General features: G+C 45.9%; 1 protein-coding gene across 1 annotated transcript; it reads right to left on the bottom strand.

Moving 5' to 3' along the window:
* Nucleotides 1-3,010: 3,010 nt before the first annotated feature.
* LOC130081158 (uncharacterized) lies at nucleotides 3,011-6,450 on the bottom strand. Its single transcript, XM_056246116.1, has 5 exons — nucleotides 6,336-6,450; nucleotides 5,921-6,253; nucleotides 5,653-5,833; nucleotides 5,177-5,304; nucleotides 3,011-5,091 (listed from the first exon to the last, which is right to left on the bottom strand). The coding sequence occupies exon 5, from the start codon at nucleotides 4,001-4,003 to the stop codon at nucleotides 3,011-3,013; it is 993 nt and encodes a 330-aa protein (XP_056102091.1). The 5' UTR covers nucleotides 4,004-5,091; nucleotides 5,177-5,304; nucleotides 5,653-5,833; nucleotides 5,921-6,253; nucleotides 6,336-6,450.
* Between the last annotated feature and the right edge of the window lie 15,726 nt (nucleotides 6,451-22,176).

The following is a 22,176-nucleotide window of genomic DNA, read 5'->3' as shown; positions in this document are numbered from 1 at the left end:
TCTATGGCACATAAATTGTCTAGAGATGTTGGCAGTGTTTCAGGCTCTGAAACACTTCCTCCCAGTCCTAAGGGGCCACCATGTTCTTGTTCGAACAGACAACACATCGGTGGTCTCTTATATCAACCATCAGGGGGGTCTGCGTTCTCGCCCACTTTACAAACTGGCACGTCAGATTCTCCTATGGTCCCAGGGGAGAATTCTTTCTTTGAGAGCTTTTTATCTCCCAGGGTACTTAAATCAGGGGGCAGACATCCTATCGAGGCAGGGGCCGAGGCCCGGGGAATGGAGTCTTCACCCCGAGGTGGTGGAGCTCCTATGGGAACATTTCGGTCGTGCCGAGGTAGACCTATTTGCTTCCAGAGAGACATCACATTGTCCACTGTGGTTTTCTCTCAGCCTGCCAGCCCCACTGGGGTTGGATGCGATGGTACATCCGTGGCCGAGGTCACGTCTGTACGCTTTTCCCCCGATCGCTCTGCTCCCGGGAGTTCTGGAGAGGGTTCGCCGGGACGGGCTCAGTCTTCTGCTAATAGCCCCGTTCTGGCCGGCCCGAGTATGGTTTGCGGACCTAGTGTCTCTCCTCGACGGCTCTCCCCTAGAGATACCGATCAGGAGAGATCTACTCTCTCAGGCGAGTGGGTCGATCTTTCACCCCCGCCCAGAACTATGGAGGCTGTGGGCTTGGCCTCTGAGGGGGCCCAGCTCATAGATTCTGGTCTCTCGACTGAGGTCGTTGAGACCATCCTCCAATCCAGAGCTCCCGCCACAAGGAAGTTATATGCCGCGAGGTGGAAACTTTTCACCTCTTGGTGTGGAGAGCGCCAGCAGGACCCAGTTAACTGCCCGGTTGGTACAGTGCTGGATTTCCTGCAGGACCGTCTCTCCACAGGGTTATCCCACTCCACACTGAAGGTGTACGTGGCGGCCTTAGCTGCTTACCACAACCCTTCGAGCGGAGGTTCTCTCGGGAGACACCCACTTATATCTCGCTTCCTTCGTGGCGCCTTGAGGCTGAGGCCTGCAGTTCGCACGAGGGTACCAGCTTTGGATCTGGCCATCGTCTTGGAAGGTCTCTCCCTAGCTCCTTTCGAGCCCATCGAGGAAGTTTCGGAAAAGTTCCTTACACTAAAGACTATCCTTCTTCTTGCTATCTCGTCTCTAAAAAGAATTGGAGATATTCAAGCACTTTCGGTGGCTCCCTCGTGCCTGGAATTTGCTCCTGGTATGGTAAAAGCTTTTCTCTGTCCGAGACCAGGGTATGTTCCTAAGGTACCAACCACTTCGGTTAGACCTATAGTACTGCAGGCTTTCTGTCCTCCGCCTTTTTTGACGTCAGACCAGGAGAAACTGAATTTGCTGTGTCCCGTTAGGGCTTTAGATGCGTATGTCCACAGAGCTGCCCTGTGGAGGAAATCAGAACAATTGTTTGTCTGTTTTGGGTCACCTAAGAAGGGGTGTCCAGCATCTAAGCAAAGGATGAGCAAGTGGGTGGTCGAGGCCATCTCGCTTGCTTACGGTTCGGCCCATCAGCCTTCACCTTTGGCTGTAAGGGCTCATTCCACCCGGAGTATGGCTGCTTCTACAGCTCTTCTTTCAGGAGCTTCTCTTCAGGACGTTTGTGATGCGGCAGGCTGGTCCTCACCGCACACTTTCGTCAGATTTTATTCCCTTGACCTTAGCTCCACTCCTGGGGCTCAGGTTCTCTCGTCGGCTTGTGTCTCCTTATGACACACGACGGGGATTTGGTCGTATGGGGATGTGGGTATTGCGTTCCCACTGCGATTACACGCAGCGGTAGTCCCTGAAGGGGAACGTCCCGGGTTACGTATGTAACCCTAGTTCCCCGAAGGGACGGACGCTGCGTGTCCTGCCACACTCCCGGCATCCCCTTGGATCGCTTGCTTCAGTAACATTAGAAGCTGGTGGCTTGTGTATTCAGGGGATATTTATAGCTTCCTGGTCGGTGACGTCACTCGCTGTGACGCTCCATTGACTGATTTCATTCATGCTTCAGACGCGCTATGCTGGGGGGCGTTCCCACTGCGATTACACGCAGCGTCCGTCCCTTCGGGGAACTAGGGTTACATACGTAACCCGGGACGATTCTGTGGAACCTGGGAGGCAAAAGTGGCGGCAGGCAAAGCAGTACGCAGCGCTTGTTGTGCGTGCTGCGTAAGGATGCTTTCACGTCCGCTGGGAGATTTGGGAAATGCTCGTAAAAATCAAACAGTGTAATGTTTTCAGCGGGGTGGCAACAGGGGTGGCAAGGACATCGTCTGGGGTGGGGTCAACTAGCCCTCTGGCTCCGCCACTGAATGCAACTTTCTGATACAACATAAAATTGTGAATCATACCCGTATGACATTTGTGCATCAAAATACTTGAAATATCTTAATCTTTCCCTTTCTATAACCAGTATCTTCCTTGGTAGGGTTTCAGTCACTTGAAAAGCATGGAAGTGATCATGGAAACATGTTTCATGCTCAATCAAAACAAAAAACACTTTACCATTGTGTAAAATGATTGAGGTTATTTTGCTGAAAAGTTGCATGTTTTCATCAGTACCTGTGCAAACAAAAAGTCCAACACGATACTCAACACCACAACATCTTACCCACTTAGTGAGATTGACAGTGGCTTGTGAATCAACATGGAGAGATGCAGTTAAATGTTCTGAAAATTCAAGCGTCTCAAGTGAACACAATTTAACTGGACCAGACTCAACTGCTTTTAAAGACAAGCATTCCCAATGATATGCTACTGCAAACTGGTGTTTATTTGCAAGCGATACAGTCAAATTTTTGAAGTTCTTCACAGAATCTTTAAAAAATTTGTGTTTCGCTTCGAATCTCATGGTCCAGATATGAATGAGTGGTCCTATCTTTCTAATGCACCTTGGGTAGTGGACCATGAAATGATGTTTTGGAAGCAAGTTTTTTGATGGGTACAGTTCATTGAAGAGCTGATGATGTTCAATAATAAGGTGCTTTAAATACACTGTGTTCTCTTACTCAATCACTGAGGGGATGACAATGTTTATGATGTTCAACAATAAGAGCAACAAGCGCCAGTGCAAATCATCCTCTGGTACCAGGTCACCAAATATCAAAGGTATGTTTGTGACTAAACACAGTGTTTGCGATGCATTCAGGCCTAATCCATGTCCTCCACAGTCAAGATTAATATTTGTTGGCTTGTTTTTAGTTTCCAGATAGCCATAATTAAAAGCATACATCCTGTTTAACAAGCTTTCTTTAGAGATGAAATGTTCAGTTAGATATTCAAAAAGTAGTTTGATCTCATATTGGCCAACCCCTTCCAAAATATCGTGCATGATGTCAACAGCATAGTTTTCCCCTGTATTGAAATACTGCAAAGTATTGAGGATGCTTTTCCTCTTGATGCCAAAAGAAGAGGTTAGTGTTGGATCATCTACCAAACTGGCATAATGCTGATCATTCAGTACTGGTGATCTTAAAGTCAAACTTGGGTCATCCTCTGAGAAAACGGACTGAGCTGAAGATTTATCAATTAAGCAAAATCGACAGAAATAATTTGCATTAAATGATTCCAAGAACCCAAGAATACTATGCATACCCAAGTTATCGCCGGTAATTTGAGCAAGTGTGCCATGTACAGGTTGTTCAGCAAATGGAACAGCAACCCCAACAGTTTCTAATATTTTCAAGTCCCTTATTAAAGGTTTCAGCATTTCATCAATCCCATATGTCTTAACATCTTGGGCATGAAACAAAGATACCAAATGGATGTTCATGAGGGCAGAATTCACCTTTGGAGCAAGATTTCTGAGAATAAAGTAAAGGCAACCAACTTTATGAATACCCTTTTTGGAGCCAAGAGGATTTGCACATTCAAACTCATCAAAGTATAATTGAATTTGGAGAGCAAATTTATTAGTCGAAAATAATGGATGATTTTTAAAGTAGCTACCGTCACAGAAGTCTTCATATATGTCAGACTGAGTACACGTTTGCATCATCTCACAAATGTTTTCGTTTCTGAAAATGAACTGGAGTGTTTTCAAAATTGGAATATATATGAATTTATCATTAACAGGAACTTGTTCATAAGTTCCAGTTTTGTTATTTCGTCTAGTATCATACCTTACACCAAGGCGCAGTTCAACTGGCTCTACTACTCCCCATTTGTCTCTGAAATACTTCTTCTATTTGGTATCAGTGTTCAGTTGGCTGAAAGGGTTCTCCAAACTTTTAAATAACTCTTCTATGGCTGGTCTGGATGGATTGTTATCTGGGACTAAGTTCAAAACATGGTCCTTAATATTAGACTGCAGATCTTCCACAAATTCCTCCAAATTTTCAATTGTGGAAAGAACTACAGTATTTGGTACACCACTACCCAAAAGCTTTGCTATTATGGATGCACACATGTCTTTCTTGTGAGTGGATACTGAAGGGCCTGCTTCAACATTTTGGCACTGAGATGAAGTAGAGGGTATTTCGTCATTTAAGGAATGAGAATTGTCTTTTTCATTTTCATAACTGGAAGGGGTCTCGTAAGGAACAATTCTGTCACCAATTGAAGAATGTATCTTAACAAGATGTCTCCTAAATCCAGAATAACTAGAGAATTGCAAGCAACAACCTGCTTGAGCACATTTCAGTCTTAGATTTTTTCCCAGGATACATTCCATGAATTAGTTTGAGGTGCCTGAATAAAAGCAAAGCTGAACCAAAGGACGATGTGCAGAGGAAACAACAACATTTTGTTTGAATAAGACAATTACTGCTTGTTCAACAGCTTTGCTCTCAGCTCTTGACTTTTGGAGTTTCTTCAGTTGTACCGATATCAATATTGTACACAGTAGTCTGCAAAAATGTGTACAGGCTGGACAGAGCATCATCATACTTCACACTGAAAACAAAATGGCACTTGAACAGCTCGTCAAAAGCACCCAAGGATGTACATGACTGACAAGGCAGAAGTTTTTTTGTCCAAGACAATGTAAAAGGTGAAAACCTGTGCTTTTGAAGTCCCTGAAGCAAGAAGATATGGCTGAGGGTTTCCTTCAGTGGTCAGGAGATGATACTCGAGGCTTTGGCATGACTGAAACACAACATAAATGTCTCTTTTTAAACAATTTGTTTAAAATAGGCATTATTTGGAATAGGATAGTGTTGTCTTAACAAACCTTCACAAATTTCACCAGATGATCTGTTGCCTCTCCAACACTGATCTTCTTGGGCCGCTTTCTTCCAGCTGGTTGTGGAGTGAGAAGATGCAGCAGGACAAGTAGAGAAGCCATGTCGCTGTCACATTCTGGAGACAGAAAATAACAGTAGTTCAAACCAGTCTGTTTATGGCATTACCATAAATTAAATTACCCCTGTGTATTGTGTATCATAATATCTTAAAATTACAAACTATTTGTGAGGTAGTTATTACAATTTTCTTACAAACAGCATGATTTTTAAAAATGTAAATAGTTATGAAAAGCATTTGCAAAGCATGAATTTAATGATGAGCTTTTGTAATAAACTAAATTAAGAATTAACTGTGAGTTAAGACTTTTGGGGGAAATGCTTTTGGGAAATAATCAATAAAAACTTTTATCCAGAAGATTTATTGACTCAAGTAACAACATTACTATTTTGATGATGACTGTACCTGGATCATCAGTAGTGTCAGATTATTCATTCAGTGCAGCTTTCAGATGCTGTTTTAGGAGAGCAGTCTCTTTATGGTTCCTGGCCTCCTGAATGACTTTTTCTTTAAAACTGGTGTTTCATTTTTCCAGGAACCTTGAAGCAACCTCTGGTCCAAACATCTGTGAGAAGTCTTGCAAAATCTAATTAAAAAAGGAAAGATAACCATTCAGACAACTAATTTAACATAATATTTGTAATACAATTTTGCATTCTTATTTAATACTTACCAGTCCTTTGATGTCCAAGAAACGAGGAAACATTTGTAGTACATCAGCAGAGCGCTGCGAGTCGTGGATAATCTGCTGACGGTAGTGGAAAGTTTCTCTCATCTTCTGGAACACCAAGTCACGGTCAGTTGTGTGGTGGAGGAGAGAAATGGCTTCCATACATTCATCTCCCATTCGCTGGTCATCTATGGTTCCAGTTGTTCTTGATGATGTGGGACCTCCTTTTAGCTCCACTCTGTTCTGTGATGTAGAGACGATTCTGGATTTACGTTGCACAGTCTTTATACGCCACTCAAGAAAGCCTTTGTTGCTCTGAATGTCAAAGAAATGTTCCTGGGGGGAAGCAGTATGTTATGTTGGACAAAATAATACAATTGCAGTGGCTCAAAAGCATATAAGATGTAAAAAGACTTACATATCCTTTTTTAGAGTATGGGTCTTTCAAAGATGGAAACAGTGACACAATCCCAAGGGCATGGAACTCCTTTGTTGCTTTACTAACAGCTCTCCTGCAAAGGTGAAAACATATTTGTATTTAGACAGTGTTTCCGCTACATTCATTCTGCCGTGGCGGGCCGCCACACCTAAAATCATCCCGCCACGGCTGCAGCTTCTCGGTCCGATATTGTATGTGTTATTGTTAAGCCCCACTAAAGGCATACAAAACATTGTAAAGCACCATAAAGTTTTCGCACTATATTCCAAGACTTCTAAAGTCATTCAATAGCATAATGTGAGGTAAAAATGTATATTTAAGTCGTTAAGTTAAAGTTAATGGAAACTCATCTCTCCTCAGTCATTCTCCATTCAGCATTCAAACAGCACGTGACGTGCTGCGGTTTGGTTACAACAGTTCGGTTCGCTTCGGTTACAACAGTAACACGACGACACTCTCTTCAAGATCAATGTTCCCATTATTATACTTTATTTGTAGATAAAGGTCTATAGTTTGCATAAAATTACTTTATCTTGCTGGAGTTTATAGCGCCTTCTAAATCATATTCCTTTCTACTGGGTGTCTCTGTCTGTTACTACAGCACTAGAGTAGAGAGCACTATGAATTGTTCTTCACGCGCACTGTAAGTTAACTGAAATTTAAAACTGTTAAAAGAAAAGGCTCAATAAACTGTTGCATAGATATAATACATTAAGCATAGATAGATATAGTCTCTTCGCTTTGTGCTTTGAACTTTTCAATGCGAAGCGCTGCGCGCTGTGACTTCGCGTTGCTTCAAGTGCATCATTCTGCGCACGGGATGCGCATAATCGCTTTGCCGCTCTTATTGGCGCCTTTCATGTTATAATGCTTAGGGGAGGTTTAAACACCTGGGATAAGGGGGCGTGGCCAATGGGAATATCACTCATGGGCCACGCCCCCTCCCCCTGCCACCACGGCTGGAAAAAATCCTAGAGGAAACACTGTTAGACTCTAATAAAAAAAAAAAAAAAAGGATAGTCATGACTTCTTTAAGCTTCTTACCCTTCTTTTTCATGCATGTGAGCAACAATAATGTTCACCATTAACCGCCTTGTGGAATCTTTCAAGCTCCCAGTCTCTTGATACTCTTTAATCACAGTCATCCCTGCTGGCTTTGAAGTAAGAATTTGCTCGACATTCTAAAACAATGAAAACATTATTTAGAAAAATTACAACGAAACTTGGACCTGTTTTTTTAAACAAAGACATTTAATCTGAATCTAATAAAAAATATATATTTGTGTGCAAGTAAAAAAAAAATATATATATATATGTCACAAGGTGACAAGTCTAGCGGAACCAATTTCCGCTAGGAGTGTGTTTCCCCCCCGGGACGATTTCGCCGGCACACCGGGCTGGTTCACTTGTTGTCAGTTGCCATGACAGCGGCAGCTGATGAGGCAAGTGGTAACAGGTGCTGACGATTGAACTGAGGATCAGCGATAGGGCTTCGGGGCTGGAGGAAACATTTAAAAGGAAGGGAAGAGGGAATTGGGTGTGGTACTCCCCCGGGAGAATTAGTTTCTTTGACTGTGGCTGAATTCGCTGGGATCTTTGGAGAGGGCTGTGAGGATTTGGCTGGCTGAAGGGTGCAACGGTGATTTGTGTGAGTACACGCTGGAAACGTGAACTGGATGGAAAGTTGGAGAAGTGGGGAGATACAGTCAAGACTGGAAAACGCCATCATTCCTGAAAGGAAGTTAAGTAATAAAACATCGAATCTGTGTGAATGCATGTCCTGCACTGAGTTGAACAAAGAATTGTGAAGTGTATTGATCACGAGTGTAACTGTCACATAGGAGTGTGAACTGAGTCACCATTGAAATTCTGATATCTTCATCTTCTGAGTTGAACAAAGAATTGTGAAGTGCGTTGATCACGAGTGTAACTGCCACTTAAGAGTATGGACTGAGTCATCATTGAAATCCTGGTATCTCCGTCTGAGAGTGAGAGAGTATTGAAGACGCTGTTCTCCATGCTGTGAGAAGTCATCTGCATCTCTTTATCGTCTGAGTGCTGATTCAACATAACAGTGGAAGGAATGACTATTGGACGAATTGCCGGCGGCTGTCTTCTTGGGCGCTGCCCGTCTGAAGGAAGGATCCACCCTTGTCCCAGCGCTGTCCGCTTGGAGCCACACAGTCCAGCCATGATTCGTCTGCTGCTGTCTTCTTGGGCGCTGCCCGTCTGAAGGAAGGATCCACCCTGGTCCCAGCGCTGTCCGCTTGGAGCCACACAGTCCAGCCGTAAGCCCGATTCTCCATTCTGCAGAGGAGCGTGCCTGCACCTGTATAAATTGCTCTGTCCGTTTAACTAGATGATTCGTCTGCTGCTGTCTTCTTGGGCGCTGCCCGTCTGAAGGAAGGATCCACCCTTGTCCCAGCGCTGTCCGCTTGGAGCCACACAGTCCAGCCGTAAGCCCGATTCTCCATTCTGCAGAGGAGCGTGCCTGCACCTGTATAAATTGCTCTGTCCGTTTAACTAGATGATTCGTCTGCTGCTGTCTTCTTGGGCGCTGCCCGTCTGAAGGAAGGATCCACCCTTGTCCCAGCGCCCAGAGACACAAACCCACGTCAAGGCTTTTAATTTCCTTTTTATTATTCAATAAAGATTGTTCATTTTTAATTCTACTTGTCTGTCTGGTCTCTGGTACGCTCCTCAGAGTGGTCCTGGGTTTGAGGGGTGGGTGCAGTCTGGTTTGGCCCCCCCGACCTGTGACAGATTTGACGTAAGTCGGCAGGGTACCACTTTGAGTTGAGCGGCCAGAGATCTAGATGGCGGACGAAGAAGCACCTGTGGTGCGGCAGCCAGTTATGCCAATCTGCATGGGAGCCCCATGGGCCCAGAAGTATGGAGGCCCAGGATCGGAAGTGGGTTTGTCAGCATGGAAGACCCAGGTTGAATACCTGGTGGGACTCCAAGGTTTAAGTGCCCCCCAAGGAGTGCAGTTTGTTTTAAATTCACTGGAGGGAGAAGCGAGAAGAGAAGTCCAAGCAGCACCGGAAGCAACGAGAACCACGGTTCGGGCCATCTTTGATTTCCTTACGGAGCAATATGGAGACACCACCCCGGTTGCTGTACTGCGAACACAGTTTTTTAATTGTAAGCAGGGACCGCGACAAAATATCCGGGCATTTGCACTACAGCTGAGGGAGCAGTTCTCCCGGTTGAAGAAGAGACAGGATCATGGCCTGGGAGGTGAGGAGGTCCTGCTGCGAGATCAGTTCTTACTGGGATTGCTGGAGGGTCCCGTGCGCCAAAGTTTACGGATACAGTTCCGACGAGAGCCAGACCTCACTTTCGAAGACCTACGGAGGGAAGCCTTAGCACTTGAGCAAGATCATGCCGAGAGTGTAGTTCCTCCCCACTGCATGGCCACGAATGCTGCTGGTAGACCTCCGTCCCCCGCCATGTCTGATTGGAAGCAGGCCTTCCGTGAAGAACTGAAGAGGGATGTTCGTGATCAAATGTCCTCACCGACCAAATCCTTTATGGAAGAGCTTCGCCGAGAACACCTCCATTTCTTGTCTTTGCCGAGGGAGCGAGCCTATTCGGAGGGGAATCGACCTCCAGCACACCGTCCACCCCGACCTGCCGGGTCCCGATTCCAGTGGGATGAGCAGGGTCGCCCCATCTGCAATGGTTGCAGAGAGCCAGGACACTACCTTCGCCAGTGCCACTCTCGCCGTGCCTCACAAGGGGGTTTTTAGTGTCACCGGCCACTGTGGGTCAAGTGGTCGGGACCCCCTCGTTAGACCCATGTTCGTCTGGGACTTCCCAAGAGAGTCTGGTGGGGTGTTGCCCCGTGGTGATGGTCCAGGTAAATGGCCAGAAAGTACAATGCCTCCTGGACACCGGGTCACAAGTCACACTCTTCTCAGAAAGTTTGTCTTGGGAATTGTTTGGTGCCCAAGGCCGGCCCATGACAGAAGCCCCATGGCTCACCTTGCGGGGAGCCAACGGCCTCGACATCCCGTACGTGGGATACCTAGTAACCGACTTGGAGATACATGGGATCGTTGTGCCTCAGAAGGGAGTGGTGATTGTGCGGGATACATGCCTGGGGTCGCACCGCGCACTGTTGGGCATGAATGTCGTTTCGGAGTGCTGGGAGGAGATATTCCGGAATGGACCAAGTCGAGCAGTATCAACCTCGGAGGGCCGAGAATGGAGTCGTGTGGAGGCCGATTGTCGTCGGGTCTGCCTGGCTGAGTCACAGGGGAATCGTGAGAGCACCGGGAGGGTGGCTTGTCGCTATGCTCTGGAAATTCCAGCTCGGAGTGAGGCCGTGGTCTGGGCCAGGCTGCCTTCCCGATTCTATCGCTCAGAGGAGTGGGTCTTGGTGGAACCCCATTCAGATTGTTCCAAGGTGGAGGTACCCCAAGGATTGGCGTCCGCACGGAGAAGCCGGGTCTTCGTAAAAGTCAGGAACACGAACTCCTTCCCTGTCCACTTATACCGTAACCAACGTTTAGCCCGAGTTACCTCGGTGAAGTTACAGCAAGTTCGAGAACCAGGAGAAGTCAAATTCAGCCGGGTGAGTCCGACAGTAGTGGAGGTGGCTCTGGCACAGACAGACCAGTACGTGGAGGAGACCGGGGAGGGAGTCCCGGCCCATCTTGAGGGAGAGTCACTGTGGGGAGAGGGTCTAGAAGGAGGTCAGACTAAACAGCTTCAAGGCTTTCTGTTGAGATGGCAGCACTTGTTTTCCACCCACGACGAGGACTATGGTCGTACGGATGCAGTTAGACATCAGATCCCCACTGGAGATGCTACACCCAGTAGAGAGCGTTACCGGCCCGTACCCCCTACCTTGTACTCCGAGGTCCGCGCCCTCCTGCGGGGGATGCTGGATAAGGGAATCATCCGGGAGAGCAGTAGTCCCTGGGCTGCGCCCATTGTCTTAGTACGGAAGAAGACCGGCTCCTGGCGGTTCTGTGTGGACTACCGGAAGTTAAATCTGGTGACTAAGAGAGATGCTTTCCCATTGCCCCGAGTGGAGGACTCCCTCACGAGCCTGACACAAGCGGCCTGGTATTCTACTCTTGATTTGGCCAGTGGATATTGGCAGGTGGAGGTGGATGAGCGGGACCGGGAGAAGACGGCTTTCACTACCCCCTTTGGGCTCTATGAGTGGGACCGGATGCCGTTCGGCCTGTGCAACGCTCCAGCCACATTCCAACGGTTGATGCAGCGTTGTTTGGGCGGCCAGCTGATGGAGTCCACTTTAGTATACCTGAACGACGTGATTGTCTACTCCCCAGATTTCGAGTCCCACCTTCGGCACTTGGAACAGGTCTTTGGCTCTCTGGAGAAGTACGGGCTGAAGCTTCAGCCAGATAAGTGCCAGCTCTTCAGGAAGGAGGTGAAATTCCTGGGCCACATAGTGAGCGCTGCAGGGATTTCGGTGGACCCAGAGAAGGTATCGGCTGTCCAGGAGTGGGCCGCGCCCAAGACCTTACGCCAGGTCAGATCCTTCCTGGGCTTTGTAGGATACTACAGGCGGTTCATAAAAGGCTTCTCCCACATCGCCAAGCCCATAAACCAGCTGTTAGGGGGCACTGGACGGTCCCGGGGCCGGGATCTCCTTCAATCCAGTGGGATCCAGCCTGCGAAGCTGCCTTCCAGCGGCTCAAGCAAGAACTACTGCAAGCCCCAATTCTAGCCTATGCCGACTTCACTCAACCCTTCATCCTATACACCGATGCCAGCAACCTGGGTCTGGGAGCTGTACTGGCCCAGAAGCAGCAGGGCAACGAGAGAGTCATCGCGTATGCCAGTCGAAGCTTACATCCGGCTGAGAAAAACGATGCAAACTACAGTTCCTTTAAGCTTGAGTTGCTGGCGATGAAGTGGGCGCTGAGCGAGAAGTTCAAGGACTATCTGTGGGGAGCGAAGGTGCTCGTTGTGACTGACAATAACCCCCTGGTACATCTACAGACCGCCAAGCTGGGGGCGGTTGAGCAGAGGTGGGTGGCACAGTTGGCCAATTACGACTACCAGCTGCAGTATCGGCCAGGAAAAGAGCACACCAACGCTGATGTACTGTCCAGACTTCCTGAAGCGCGATCTGTGGGTCAAACATCAGCGCTGAACGTGGGACGTGAGGAAGGACTGATGGTGGGCATTGTGGAGGCACCAGGCCAACCACCGGTCGAACCCCCTGCAAATTGGGGATGGGACCCACAGCGTTGGAGGATGTGGCAGGAGGAGGACGAAGACTTGAGGCTGGTACGAACTTGGCTGAGTGAAGGAGCTTGGCCCGAAGGAGAGGAACGCCGGAACCAGACACGGGTGGTGAGGGGGCTACTGGGACAGAAAGAGAGGCTCTTCCTGAAGGAAGAGGTGATTTGTAGGTCCCTCCAGGATCCGCCTCGGCGGAGGAGGTCTGCCAGGTAGTAGTCCCCGAAGGGCGTTGTCATTCCCTGTTACAAGCATATCATTCCAAACTGGGACATCAAGGGCAAGAAAGGACATTGTCTCTGCTACGGCGGTACTTCTACTGGCCTGGGATGGAGGGGACCACGAGGACTTACCTTCAGGGGTGCCCACGCTGCATGCTATTCAAGGCAAGGAAGGAGGTACGAGCCCCATTGGTGCCGATTCGGGCTAAGGCCCCACTGCACATCGTAGCCATGGACTACTTGACGCTGGGACGACCGATGGATCGGATACAGAACATCCTTGTAGTAACTGACTTGTTCACGAAATACGCCTGGGCCATTCCAACCCTGGATCAGACTGCCACTACCACCGCCAATGCCTTGTGGAGGTATGTTATTCAGCCATTCGGGTGTCCCGAAATACTCCACGCTGATCAAGGGCCCAACTTCGAGTCTCGGGTGATCCACGAACTGTGTCGCTTGTATGGGTGTAAGAAGACCCACACCACCCCATATCACCCTCAAGGGAATGGGGGGTGCGAAAGGATGAATCAGACACTGCTAAGTCTCTTGGGGACCCTGGAAGGAGAGCAGCAAGGCCACTGGGCGGACAAACTTCCGATGCTGGTCCAGGCGTACAATAACAGCGTGCATAGCACCACCGGGTATGCCCCGACCTACCTGATGTTCGGGAGACACGTGAGACTGCCTACCGATCTGCTGTTAGGAGCTGCTCCAGCGGAGGGGGGGGGCAGCCTGACAGAGTGGGTGGCAAGGCATCACCAGCGCCTTCACAATGCTTACGAACAGGTCTCGGACCGGATAAATCAAGCAGCAGTGAAGAATAAGAGGCTGTATGATCGAACAGCTCGGGAGGCACCGTTACTACCGGGAGAAAGAGTGCTGGTACGGGACAATCGTCGTCAAGGGAAGGGAAAACTGAGCGATCGATGGGAGTCCCAACCATACGTGGTTCAACGACAGCCGCACCCAGATCAACCGGTATACGCTATCCGCCCAGAAGGGAGAGCTGGCCCAGAGCGAGTGCTACATCGAAACTTGATCCGTCCATGTCCAAATTATCCGAAACCAACAGAAAGCAATCCCCCGGTTGAAACGCCACCGATGCCCTTGCTGCTAGGTTGGGCGGTGGTCCCAAGGGGACTGGGCGCAGAGCCGCACCAGGTGGACCCTGCCTCACCGCCGAGACGGTCCCAGCGGGGGAATCGAGGCCAGCCCCCAGTGCGGTATGGAGACTGGGTTGCCGAGCCCCGTTCTAGGGACTAGAACGGTTTGGCGGGGGGGTATGTCACAAGGTGACAAGTCTAGCGGAACCAATTTTCGCTAGGAGTGTGTTTCCCCCCCGGGACGATTTCGCCGGCACACCGGGCTGGTTCACTTGTTGTCAGTTGCCATGACAGCGGCAGCTGATGAGGCAAGTGGTAACAGGTGCTGACGATTGAACTGAGGATCAGCGATAGGGCTTCGGGGCTGGAGGAAACATTTAAAAGGAAGGGAAGAGGGAATTGGGTGTGGTACTCCCCCGGGAGAATTAGTTTCTTTGACTGTGGCTGAATTCGCTGGGATCTTTGGAGAGGGCTGTGAGGATTTGGCTGGCTGAAGGGTGCAACGGTGATTTGTGTGAGTACACGCTGGAAACGTGAACTGGATGGAAAGTTGGAGAAGTGGGGAGATACAGTCAAGACTGGAAAACGCCATCATTCCTGAAAGGAAGTTAAGTAATAAAACATCGAATCTGTGTGAATGCATGTCCTGCACTGAGTTGAACAAAGAATTGTGAAGTGTATTGATCACGAGTGTAACTGTCACATAGGAGTGTGAACTGAGTCACCATTGAAATTCTGATATCTTCATCTTCTGAGTTGAACAAAGAATTGTGAAGTGCGTTGATCACGAGTGTAACTGCCACTTAAGAGTATGGACTGAGTCATCATTGAAATCCTGGTATCTCCGTCTGAGAGTGAGAGAGTATTGAAGACGCTGTTCTCCATGCTGTGAGAAGTCATCTGCATCTCTTTATCGTCTGAGTGCTGATTCAACATAACAGTGGAAGGATTGACTATTGGACGAATTGCCGGCGGCTGTCTTCTTGGGCGCTGCCCGTCTGAAGGAAGGATCCACCCTTGTCCCAGCGCTGTCTGCTTGGAGCCACACAGTCCAGCCATGATTCGTCTGCTGCTGTCTTCTTGGGCGCTGCCCGTCTGAAGGAAGGATCCACCCTGGTCCCAGCGCTGTCCGCTTGGAGCCACACAGTCCAGCCGTAAGCCCGATTCTCCATTCTGCAGAGGAGCGTGCCTGCACCTGTATAAATTGCTCTGTCCGTTTAACTAGATGATTCGTCTGCTGCTGTCTTCTTGGGCGCTGCCCGTCTGAAGGAAGGATCCACCCTTGTCCCAGCGCTGTCCGCTTGGAGCCACACAGTCCAGCCGTAAGCCCGATTCTCCATTCTGCAGAGGAGCGTGCCTGCACCTGTATAAATTGCTCTGTCCGTTTAACTAGATGATTCGTCTGCTGCTGTCTTCTTGGGCGCTGCCCGTCTGAAGGAAGGATCCACCCTTGTCCCAGCGCCGTTCGCTTGGAGCCACACAGTCCAGCCGTAAGCCCGATTCTGCAGCGGAGTGTGCCTGCACCTGTATAATTTGCTCTGTCTGTTCAACTGGATGATTCTTCGGTGCTGAGCATATTCGGAACGACCGACGGTCTAGGAACATACCGACCTATCTACTAGGGGTGGAACGGTACATGTATTCGTACCGAACCGAAACGGTACGGGCGTCACGGTTCGGTGCACGAATTTACACTGAGAATACACGGTATAAAAATAAATAAAACTCGCGTGAAAATTAATTAATGTAATGCGGAACTACTGTTAGATACGCGGGTTCTTTAGGGACACATAATCTGTACCATCGGCTTAGCTCTGAACGCGCGTTCACTTCAAACGTTGGCTGTATACGCGCGTCCTATTCGCTTTGGACTAGCGTCGAACTAGACGCGATAGACGCGAATTTAACGCTCTATTCGGGTTTGGTGTGACCGCATAATGAACAGGCTGCGATGTCAAGATTGCAATGCTGGAGTGTGTGTGTTTGTGTGTGTGTGTGTGTGTGTGTGAGAGAGAGGCGCGGCCGCGATTGAACAGTGGAAACATAAAAAACATACTCCGTCATTTTGTTCATACAGATCATTAAACCTGCAAAGTGTTTACTTATATGTGTGTACACTCGCAATAAAACACAACATTGTGCTTTTGTCACACTGTAAACTCATGTCAAACTGTAACCTACAACTGTCACCAAACCAAAATCTCTCTCTCTCTCTCTCTCTCTCTCTCTCTCTCTCTCTCTCTCTCTCTCTCTCTCTCTCTCTCTCTCTCTCTCTCTCTCTCTCTCTCTCTCTCTCTCTCTCTCGCTCTCTCTCTCTCACACACACACACACACACACTGTTTTAAAAGCAAAACATATTTATCCAACTACATTTCAAAACAGTCTGTGGGTCCCATCATCTTTTAGACATTCATCATATCGCATTGGTTTTCATTTCTTGTCCTCGGAGCACTAATCTCACACATTCTACATCGATTAAAAAAGAAAATCGAATGCGTTTTTAATGGTAATATTATTTTATACAGAAATCAATTATTTATAATTCAGATGAGAATGTTACATTGTTAATAATGTTAATTAAAATTAAGGAAAACAAATATATTTATCTGAAATATAGCAAATTAATTTTAAATTAATTCAGGTACAATTACCAAACATATCGCAAGGTCTTTTTGTCTTTTTATTAATTTAATTAATAAACGAATTATATAAAACTATTGTCAGTGCACTACAAATAAACTGGTTCTATGCCTTTATTAATAAAACTTATTTAAAAAATACAATGCCTTCTGCATTTTTGTTTTGCTTTTCCCTCCATTGTACCGAAATCGTACCGAACCGTGATGTCTGAACCGAGGTATGAACCGAACCGTGACTTCTGTGTACCGTTCCACCCCTACTATCTACCCACCTGTCTTCCAGTGAGGCCCCTCCGCCTGCTCGCCTTCTTGAGAGGTATACGTACCTGCTACTCACCTGTCCGGTGGAAGAGTCTCCTAGTCCTCAGTCCCGGTCCTGCCCTGCCCGGGTATCTGTCCGTCTGCATCGTGGTTAAGACGTTCTACTTACCCCGACACTTACCTGCTGCTGGAACAGCAGACGAATCCCTCGCCTCCCAGGGTCCAAAGCGGTTTCCCCCTTCCTGGACAGAGACACAAACCCACGTCAAGGCTTTTAATTTCCTTTTTATTATTCAATAAAGATTGTTCATTTTTAATTCTACTTGTCTGTCTGGTCTCTGGTACGCTCCTCAGAGTGGTCCTGGGTTTGAGGGGTGGGTGCAGTCTGGTTTGGCCCCCCCGACCTGTGACATATATATATACATTTCTTGCATGGACACTGTCCATTAAAGGTGGAATCATTTGAGATGCAGAATCACTACTGCTTGAGACAGACAATGTATCTGTCAGACTTGGGAGGAGTAACCTTCAACCGCTTGCTGCAGGACAGTCATATCTGAAGATCACAAAAACAACAGTATGAGGCATATATAATCTAGCACCAGGGTGGATATGCCCAGGGTCAGACAAAACAATCAAATTGCATATAACTCTGCTTACCACAAGTAGTGAGAGTAACATATTCTGTCAGATTTGAGGTGGCACCAAATTCTGTCAGGTCTGATAAGTCAGTAGAGTTCTTGGATTTTTCAGGAAATGGAAGTTCTGAAATGCACATATTTTGTTTCTGAGTCAAGATACAAACTCTCAAAATATCTATAAAACAAAACAAATGTACTAAAATGTCCTACCATCATCAGTGTGGATGAAAAAACACATTTCTTTGGTTGTTGCAAGTTCTGGAAAGACATCCTCATCCACCTCTATGCCCTGGTCATCTGTGACTTTCAATTCTGTATTCTCAGGTATCAGAAACTTCTGCTGGACTACAACATAATATCAACAACGTTATTATTTAAAAGAATTGACCAAATTACTGTTACTTACTCTTTATTAACTGAATACTAAACATACAACTCACCTGCACTGAGAAAGTCTGTAAAACAAACTTCTTCCAGTTTTACATACTTCTTCTTCCCTCCAAATTGCACTTTTATTAACATCGTGACCTGACATTAAAGAGAAAACATGTCATTTAAGATAACAGCTAATGATTGAGAATGCAAAAAATATATAAGCTGAAAATCACGCACATCGTGGATCACCACTAATACGTAGCCTAACGTTACAATTCAAATCATTGCAGGCCTACACAGCACAGCTCAACTATATCTTATTATCCAGGGTAACGTTAGACACTGCAATTTTGTAACCACGTACGCCTGTGATGCATCAATTTCACGGCAAAACACTCATTTTCAGAAACACGGTGAATGGAAAGACGGTTAGCTAATGTTAACTCGTTTACATCGACAAAAACCCCGCGCGAATAGCCATTTAAAATTTTGAAACAAGTAGGCTATAGGGCCTATACGTTCAACAGCAAGTTTGTCATGGTCGTTGACGTTAGTAAAAAGTATAACTAGCATATAACGTAACAGCTACGCGATGACCAAACGTGTTTGTCAGAAAATATAGAACATTTTTAAATAGTTTTATATACACTTTTACCTACCTCACGACGAAGCACATGAGTCCATTATTCCTTTGTGCAGCAGAACCAGGGTCGTGTCGCGGCGCACTTCTCAAAAATAACTCCAGGTGTAGTGTTAAAACACGCTCCTGAACACCAATGAATGATCTCCAAAATACAACACAGCCGGGGAGTATCCAATAACACAAACTGTAGTCAGAGTTTAAAAAATAACTAAAAAAAATTAACTCTTTCACACTTTTTTGCCTAACTCATGATTTTTCAACTCCTGAAATTTGCTGTGTACATGTAATGTCCTTCCGATAGTATCCTTGTTTTCGCATGGGTCCGGTTGCAGTCTCTTTTTTTCTGTAGCCACTCCGAAGTCCGAACGAAGTCTTTTGCATTTTACAGCGGGTGAGTCTCTAGTTGTCACTGATGATCGTCGTTTGAATATTTCTGGATCCGCCATCAAATTGATAAGTTTAATTATATCAAGTGCTGTTAGAAAAGGCTATAAATCTCCACCTCCAGCATCCTCACACGCAATATAGCCTACTAGCCGAGACTCCTTCTTAATGTGTACAGATGTGACGTAATGACTCAATATAGCCTACTAGCCGAGACTCTTCTTTATGTGTACAGATGTGACGTAATGACGCAAAGACATGCTCGAATCTCCCGCGGAAATCCACCAGTACCACTGGAATTAAAAATATTATTACAAGCTCACCGCTTTGAATCGAGCTACGGCAAGCAGATAGTTTTGAACACTGGCTGGTTACGTATTTTATCAAATATGTATTTTGGATCATTTTTAACCCAAAAAAAGCTACGGACTGCAGCTTTAAGCATAAATATAAAGCCTACTGATTGTATTGTATCAGCAAAATAGACTACAGAATATTTCATTCTGTATTGACAGGTGCAATATTTGAAAATCGATAATTATTTATTTTCAAATTATATTTATATCTGAATTTGTCAAAACCTAGACTTTCAACCATCACAATGTAATTTATTAATATGTATTCGTGTACAAAATAATATATAAACATCTTTTTCTATTCTATTTTGCCTGGAAACGCTTCCAATACGCTTGCGTGTCGCGTGAAAAATAGGCATCGGTTCTATTTCTAGCATGCACGCGTTTTCCGCGCGCCTGAGACATGCGTGTCACGCAGGCAGTCTGCAAGCTCTAACCTGTTAACATGGGAGCCGAAATAAAAACGGACACGCCACGCAGCTGAGACGCTTACACCACGCAGCCAGTGTGTCACCGGCCTAACTGAGTGTCTCTGATTCTTTTTGTTTGTTTGTTTTTTCCAGACTACATCCAAAATCGTGTTTCCACATCTGAGATGAAGGCAGTGAAAAGAACAAAGTGCAATTATGAGAATAAGCTCTTCAAAATACGCAACTTCTCTGAATAATGTGGAGGAAGATATATGCATGATTTGTAAATAAACACTTTAAATACATTGTCTAACTCTCAGCCTGTTATTTGAAGTAAAAAAAAAAAGTAAAATCACATTATTTGTTGCATTGCAGTTTGAGACATTCACTGTTTTGTACCTTAATTCATTATATTGCAGATGTGTGAAAATAAAACTTATTTAGGATATGCTGGTTGTATTTCAATGGTATTGTACAGCATTTTATTATTGCATTTCAGTAGTATTGTAGTAGTATTGTAATTATACTTTAGTTGTATTATGTATTGCAGTACTACTGCAGTTATATTGCAGTATTATTGTACTATTCAGTGCAGTAATACCGCAGTTATATTGCAGTATTATTGTACTATTCAGTGCAGTAATACCGCAGTTATATTGCAGTATTATTGTACTATTCAGTGCAGTAATACCACAGTTATATTGCAGTATTATTGTACTATTCAGTGCAGTAATTCCGCAGTTATATTGCAGTATTATTGTACTATTCAGTGCAGTACTACTGCAGTTATATTGCAGTATTATTGTACTATTCAGTGCAGTAATACCGCAGTTATATTGCAGTATTGTACTATTCAGTGCAGTAATACCGCAGTTATATTGCAGTATTATTGTACTATTCAGTGCAGTAATACCGCAGTTATATTGCAGTATTATTGTAGTACTACTTCAATAATACTGCAGTATTTCTGATATGTAGTAGTACTACAGTTGTATTGCAGTAACTGCAGTTGTACTCCAGCTATACTGCAATATTGCAGTTTTTCGTGTCCAAAAAACTGAATTTTTCTACATGTAGCAAAAACTGCTAGCCTGGTTAAAACCAGACCATTCTCAGTTGTAACTGAGTTATGGTCTGGCAAAGCGTCATAGACAAATCATTTCCAGAGGGGCGTCACCAACGGACGTCGCGGATAGACCTAAACCCAATCAGAGCGATGAAGGAGATGACGTATGCAGAGTGGCGGAGAATTGTTCTTCGCTCGGTTTTTAACAAAAAGGAAACTTCCAAATCGCTTAAAACAGACGTGATAGCTGATTCGAACGAGTGATGTTCGACGGCGGCATCCATTTTTGTAATGTAGGCTACAAAATCTGCTTCAAAATGAAATGAAGTGAAAGAAACAGGAAGTGAGTGAGAGAGAGATCCCAAAGGAGAGTGGCAAATTACAGACCGTAAACCCTTGAGAGACAACACGGAAAACACAATCTTAATGCTCTGAAAGCTCGATAAACAATACTTGCATATATGGTTCTTTGTGGTGCTGAGTCGAGAAAGCGCATGTGTGTGGTGTGTCGTTCCGTCGGAGCATCACGTGGTCTGCGGATGGGTCCGGAGCGCGCTATTCAACGAAGGTCCTTGACGTAAAGTTACCAAAGAAATAATTCAGGCTAAGTTCATTACTCGTTTGTGGAAATGAACAAAGTAGACGAAAATACGAAAAGGAAAAACAAAACTTAACAAAAGTAAAAGCGGGGGGCGGGGGGGGGGGTGGGGGGGGGTCTCCAGGAGAAAGTTCCGTTATCTCTCTGGCTGAGAGGGGGAGGATTGGAATTCTTTTGAATCTTGAGTGGGGTGTGCGGATGGTCTCTGGCGAAGATCGCCAAGCCATAAAAGTGTCTGAAATTTCCTCTAAGTCCCAGACATGTTGGCACCATTTTAGACTTAGATTGTCACGAGTCCTGATTTACATTCGCGAGTTCAGAGTCTAAAAGCTTTGGGATTTCAGAAGGAATGTGCATTATTTGTGTTCAGATGAACCATGATTCTGGTTCAATCCTTAGGGTGTTGGAATGCATGATTCACTCTGGTGCGGCCCAGATACACTACAAGGGTGAACAGCAACGGTCGTAGTACTGAGCCTTGTGGTACTCCATGCTGAAATTTGATCGATATGACATCTCTTCATTTACTACTACAAACTGATAACTGTCAGATAAGTATGATTTGAACAATGCTAGTGTAATTCCACTAATGCCAACATAATTTTCGCGTCTATTCAAAAGAATGTTTGTATCAAATGCAGCACTAAGATCCAGTAACACTAATTGAGGCGTATGTCTTAAATCACGATCGTATGATAAGAGCAAATCATTTGTGACTCTAATGAGAGCTGTCTCAGTACTATGATATGGTCTAAATCCTGACTGGAAATCCTCGCAGATACCATTTCTTTCTAAAAAGGAACATAGTTGTGAGGATACTGCCTTTGCTATTAATTTTGACAGAAAAGGTATATTCGTGTAATTGACTAATTCTCTAGGATCAAGTTGCGTTTT

This window comes from Rhinichthys klamathensis, unplaced genomic scaffold (assembly GCF_029890125.1).
Source record: "Rhinichthys klamathensis goyatoka isolate OS25496 unplaced genomic scaffold, OSU_Roscu_1.1 h1tg000036l_1, whole genome shotgun sequence".
In the NCBI taxonomy this organism is placed as follows: Eukaryota; Metazoa; Chordata; class Actinopteri; order Cypriniformes; family Leuciscidae; genus Rhinichthys; species Rhinichthys klamathensis.
This window is presented reverse-complemented; position numbering and strand designations above follow the sequence as displayed.